At 35.1% G+C, this 5,947-nt stretch overlaps 1 protein-coding gene and 1 long non-coding RNA gene across 2 annotated transcripts; one reads left to right on the top strand and one right to left on the bottom strand.

Annotated features, from left to right (window-relative positions):
• Positions 1-249: 249 nt before the first annotated feature.
• LOC131170563 (uncharacterized) lies at positions 250-2,061 on the bottom strand. Its single transcript, XR_009141343.1, has 2 exons — positions 1,794-2,061; positions 250-590 (listed from the first exon to the last, which is right to left on the bottom strand). It is a non-coding gene; the product is annotated as an uncharacterized LOC131170563 (long non-coding RNA).
• A 306-nt stretch (positions 2,062-2,367) lies between these two features.
• On the top strand, positions 2,368-5,681 carry LOC110662236 (cytochrome P450 CYP72A616-like). Its single transcript, XM_021821149.2, has 5 exons — positions 2,368-3,045; positions 3,214-3,434; positions 3,527-3,771; positions 3,858-4,209; positions 5,086-5,681. Exons 1-5 carry the CDS (start codon positions 2,769-2,771, stop codon positions 5,509-5,511), a joined length of 1,521 nt encoding a protein of 506 aa, XP_021676841.2. The 5' UTR covers positions 2,368-2,768; the 3' UTR covers positions 5,512-5,681.
• Positions 5,682-5,947: the final 266 nt, after the last annotated feature.

The raw sequence follows: 5,947 nt of genomic DNA, 5'->3' as shown, positions 1-5,947 counted from the left end.
CCCCCAATTTATTTTTCTTTTGCTTATAAGAACAACTTATAAATTATAAAAATGTTTTAAGCAAACAATTCAACTTAAAATTATAATTTATAAGCTAATTTGACCAGCTTATTATAAGCTAAGATAAACATCCACTAAATTCTATTTTAAATTATATTTTACATTGAATAGAAGGATGAATTAGACAATATCGTCTTGATAGACAACAGCTTTAGTGTATACCAAGTGTGATAGAGAAAGCAGGAAAAATATTTAAGGTGGGATATTCCTTAGATAATCAAATACTTAACAAAAACAAAAGATGCATAGGTTACAAGCCATTTTTTGAAATAAAGCAAAGCTTAAAACATCAAAGCAAGTCAATCCAAGTCTCATCCAAGGAATTTACTCATCCAACAAAGCTAGATTTCGAGTCCTCAGCTTTCTTGGAAGAATTACCTTCTTCACTTTCCTTTACAACTATATCCATCTGCATAACTAGTTTGGATTTCTCTGACTCGAACTATCTTGCTTCCTTGAAACCCATGAGAAAACACCAGGCCCCATTAAGAATGCATATCCAATGATACTCTTCACATTACCAGGACATCCTGCATAATCACTATATGAAAATCCCTGCGGTATCCTGCATAATCACTAATGAAAATCCCTGCGGCGTTCAATTTTCTGCAGATGCATACCATATGCCATAATCTGGGGTAACCTTCACATACTTTAACACCTTTTAACTGCAATCAAGTGATTTGACCTAGAGATTGCATATATCTAGATAAAACACTGGCAATAAACATCAAATTTGGCCAAGAAGCTGTCAAATATAAGAGCTTCCCACTAAACTTCTGTAATAACTTGAATCAACTTCGTCACCCTTAGCAGTGGTGGAAATTTTCAACGCTAATTTATAGATAGACTTACTTTTCATTTTAAAAAATTAGCTATGAGGATTTTAGCAACGAATTTGAATATGTCGCTAATAATTATATATTTAATTACGTGGGCCTTTTAATAATTTTTAGATGGTAATTTTAGCTCACTTTGTTGGGTTTCTCCTTTGGCATTAAAATGCAATTGCTTATGAATATACATACTGTCTCTTATTTAAAAATCTTTCATATAAAAAAAAATTCTAAAGGAATCTTAGAAATAAATGGTTGTATTAACTTGGCAAGAGCACATCGAGCTTACGACAATGGAATATTACTGTGATCCTATGTGTTTTCCTATCTTCCATGGAGATATTTTCTTTGGGAAAATTTTAAGCAGCGTTTTGGTTCGATACTAAAAACAACTTTTTTATTTTTAAATTAAAAATTACCATTTATTTACACATTAAAATTTGATATTTTAAAGCAAGAAGATTGTTTTATGGGAAGCAAAAAGAATTTACTTTTTAATACAAAAAAAAAATCTGAAGAGATTTAACCTTTATTGCCATCACCATCCCTCGTACTCCACCACTACCGTCATTATTGTCTCTATCGTTGCCATTATGACTATATATCTAGCCTTGTACAATTTTTACCTACTATTATTACAACAATTATCATTGATATTACCATCATAACTATATCATCATCATCACTATATTATTATCTTTGTATATTTTACAGATTAATTAATGTCCTAGAAGTAAAAAAAAAAATCATATATTTAATAAATATATTTTTTATTTTTATTTTTTGCTTTATAGTAAAAATAAAAAGGTGGTGATATAAGCTCAGAGCATAGTTAAGGTTGAGACACAAGAAAGCACAATTAAAAAATTAAAAATAAATAAAAAGCAGCATACACACGCGCAAGAAAGCTTGGAGAAGATAAGACTTATGCGCTTCCAGCTCCTAATTAACCTGGATCAATCGTCGAAGAAGTGAATATATGATAAGGTGATATCAAGAAGTCTAGAGCACGAGACCAATCAGTCTTTCAAAGACAAATCGATACAAAATACGCCCAAAGATGCACAAATGGAAGAGCAAGGACAATATATATATATAAAGGCATCATGTCATGTAGGCTTGGGCAGCAAGGCAGATGTCACGTAGACTTGGGCAGCAAGGCAGAATTTTCAGTTAAAAATCATTTCACGTCACGAAGGCTTGGGCAGCAAGGCAGAATTTTCAGTTAAAAATCATGTCACGTCGCAGAATTTTCAATTGGCTAGGTCATATATTTATGTCGTTTTGTTTCTTTTTCTTTCATAAGTCAACTTGTTATTATATATATATATATTCTTGTTTGAAAAGAAGTCGACTTGATTTTATGCTGTTCTATATATTAAAAAAACGAAGAAGCGACAGATTTTTCTTATTGCCTTGATTCGCACGACTACAACACTTCCTAGCTATTGGCTTTGTGGAACTTTGGCACGAAGAGGCAAGAGCAAAGTTCCAAATTAACATGCCCATTTCAAAGTGTAGTAAATTTTTTGCCAAAATGTCCAAACGTTCGGCTTTTATCCAGCCCAAAAGAAGGTCATGACTCATGAATCAGTTGATTATTAAGAAGTTTTTTTTAATAAGTGCTCCAGGGAAATTTCTTTCCCAGACCCCACTCACCATATAGCCATTCTTGGTTCCCAGTCATCCTAATTGGGAAGATGCTTCCAATATAGTGATTAGCGGTAACAGAATTTATACAGTTAACATTTTTTAAAACGAAGAATCAAAATTGTCAAAACACAAATATAACTGACAAACCCTATAAATTCATCACCTCTTGGGTCTCATTTCCTCCAACAAGCTCAATTAGCAGTTTGTAGCAAAGGAAAAATGGAGGCCTCTATTTTCCAAACACTATTCTTCTCTTTTGTGTTATTAACCCTCTATGCTCTAATAAGAGTAGCCTACGTTATTTGGTTGAAGCCAAAAAGCATAGAGAAGCATTTGAGGAAGCAAGGGATCAGAGGCACCTCTTACAAGCTTATCCATGGTGACAGGAAAGAAATTACAAGGTGTAACATGGAAGCAGTGACCAAACCCATCTCTCTAAATGACCCAATTATTCCACGTGTATTCCCATTCTTTGATGCATTGGTGAAAAATTATGGTATGCAACTAAGATAACCAATATAAAATGGATGTTTATTTGTCTATCCCAATTGGTGGGTTACCTAAAATTGGGATTCTCAATCTTGGAACAAATATATTGGACTTATTGAGTTCTGTTTTGGTTAATTTCCCGTCGCTGGCTAATAATATGATATTGTGGAAACAGGGAAGGTCTCCATGAGTTGGTTTGGAACAAGACCAAGATTGATGCTCGCGGAGCCAGAGCTGATCAGGTGGGTGTTAACAGATAAGTGTGGTCACTTTGTAAAGCCACCGTTGAATCCCCTTGTGGATCTTTTACAACTAGGAGTCTCAACCTTGGAAGGCGAAAAATGGGCCAAACGCAGAAAACTGATAACACCAGCTTTCCATCTCGAGAAACTAAAGGTACAGTCAACACCAATCTTTGCACACTTCTTTAGCATTGGAAACTGATTTGGCCATTTAGACATTGATCGCTGATAAGTCCTTATAAGCAGGGTATGATCCCAGCATTTTCAAGGAGTTGTTGTGATCTGATTCATCGGTGGAACCAGTTAACGAGTGCTCAAGGATGGTGTGAATTGGACGTTAAACCAGAATTTCATTTTCTTACTGGTGATGTAATCGCTCAAACTGCCTTCGGAAGCAGCTACAAAGAGGGAAAGAAAATATTTCGACTTCAAGAAGAGCAAGTTCTTTTGGTCCTCGAAGCTCATCAGTCCATTTACTTTCCTGGTTTAAGGTGAATTGAATTCTTTATCTTGCAATTCAAGTTTAATTACCAAATTTCTTTGAAAAATCTAATCAATTTTGTTCTGCTCCACATAGATTTATACCCACGAAAAAGAACAAGAGGAGATATGCTATAGACAAGGAGATCAAAACAACATTACGGGATATGATCCACAGGAAAGAGCAGGCCAAGTCCAGCAATGTAGACCTGCTAGACTTGCTACTACAGTGCAAAGAACAGTCTGAAAATGACATAACTACCGAGGATATAATAGAGGAATGCAAGTTGCTCTACTTTGCTGGTCAAGAGACCACGGCGAATTGGCTCACATGGACATTGATCGTTTTATCTATGAATCCAAACTGGCAAGAAAAGGCAAGAGAAGAGGTTTTACAGGTTTGTGGCAAGAGAACACCAGGAATCAATGATCTAAACCACCTCAAAATCGTGAGTACTTATTTATGAAAACCTAATTTCCCATGTTTTAGCAGTTTAACTCAACTCAACTAAGCCTTTATCCCAAGAATTTGGAGTCGGCTATATGGATTCTTTTTCTCCATTCTAAACAATTTTGGGTTAAATCCTTGAAAATGTGTAATGTTTCTAGATCATATTGTACTACTCTCCTTTAAGTTAGTTTAGGTCTACATGTTCTTTTCTTTCTATCTCCTAACCTAATATGCTCTACTTGTCTAACTGGAGCCTCCGTATGTCTACGCTTCACATGACCAAACCACCTCAATCTCTCTTCTCTCAACTTATCCTCAATTGGCACCACTTCAATTTTTTCTCTAATACTCTCATTACAGACTTTATCTAGTCTAGTATGACCACTCATCCACCTTAATATTTTCATCTCTGCAACTCTTATCTTAGACACATACAACTCCTCCAGTGCCAAACACTCACTACCATATAAAATAACCAGTCGTATGGCTATACGGTAAAATTTTCCTTTCAACTTATTGGAAATCTTGCGATCACATAAAACTCCCATGGAACTTCTCCACTTCAACCATCCAGCTTTAATCCTATGACTAATCCTATGACTAATCCTCCTCACATCCCCATCTACTTGAATGATTGAGCCGAAATATTTAAAGTGATGACTTTGGGGCAGTACCACTCCATCCAAACTAACTCCTTTCCTATCACCAATTCAGCCTTCACTGAACTTGCAATGCATGTATTCTGTCTTCGTTTTACTTAACTTAAAACCCTTTAACTCTAGAGTACTTCTCCAAAACTATAGCTTTCTATTTACTCCTTATTGCATCTCATTTTCATTTTCATTTTCATTTAACTTGTGAAGTCCACTTGTAGGTTTCAATGATACTAAATGAGGTGTTCAGGTTATATCCACCAGTGACTATTCTATTTCGACACACTCTCCAAAAAACCAACATAAAAGGAATGTCCATTCCAGCAGGCGTAGAGCTTTTGTTGCCCATATTGTTTGTTCATCATGATCCTGATTACTGGGGAGACAATGTGGAAGAATTCAGACCAGAGAGATTCACTGAAGGGGTTTTAAATGCATCAAAGGATCAAATGGCATTCTATCCATTTGGTTGGGGACTTAGAATTTGCCTAGGCCAAAATTTTGCTACTATAGAAGCAAAGATGGCTCTAGCAATGATTTTACAACATTTTTGGTTCGAGCTCTCGCCGTCTTACTCTCATACTCCTTGTATTGGCATAACTCTTTACCCACAACATGGAGCTCAACTTATCTTGCACCAACTATAATGTGTTTAATAGCTGATAGCTATTAGCCTATTATATTATACAATAAGGTTGGACACTATTGTAACTTGAATTTGCTTTTGAGTGTTAAATTGCATATCAGAAAATGTGATTTTTGTAATGATCGTTCATGATTTAGATATGGTAACTACTACCTTAATTTCTCTGGTTAATTTGGCTTTCATGGTTTCTTTTGGATTTTATTATATATTAAGACTTGTTTTGTGAATATTTGGTGTCCAAGAAAAACTTGCCAACTTTCTGATCAGATCCAGTTGTCTGAAATATTGAAACTCCCAAAGCTCCAGCCAAAATTCTACCCCAAGAATTATCAATTTGCTGTGATTTTAAAGAGGCTGATTCCCTATTTGGGAGGTAAAAGACATCACTAAAATATGCAAATGTCTGCAATTCAACATAATTATAACCCAAGCGAAAA

Source organism: Hevea brasiliensis, chromosome 11 (assembly GCF_030052815.1).
Source record: "Hevea brasiliensis isolate MT/VB/25A 57/8 chromosome 11, ASM3005281v1, whole genome shotgun sequence".
NCBI classification, from domain to species: domain Eukaryota; kingdom Viridiplantae; phylum Streptophyta; class Magnoliopsida; order Malpighiales; family Euphorbiaceae; genus Hevea; species Hevea brasiliensis.
This window is presented reverse-complemented; position numbering and strand designations above follow the sequence as displayed.

Bases quoted from the DNA above. Each gene is read 5' to 3' on its own strand.
- LOC110662236 (XM_021821149.2), top strand. From the start codon at position 2,769: ATGGAGGCCTCTATTTTCCAAACACTATTCTTCTCTTTTGTGTTATTA. The intron at 3,435-3,526 runs GTACAGTCAACA...CCTTATAAGCAG, and splicing joins TCCATCTCGAGAAACTAAAG to GGTATGATCCCAGCATTTTC. The intron at 3,772-3,857 runs GTGAATTGAATT...TGCTCCACATAG, and splicing joins ATTTACTTTCCTGGTTTAAG to ATTTATACCCACGAAAAAGA.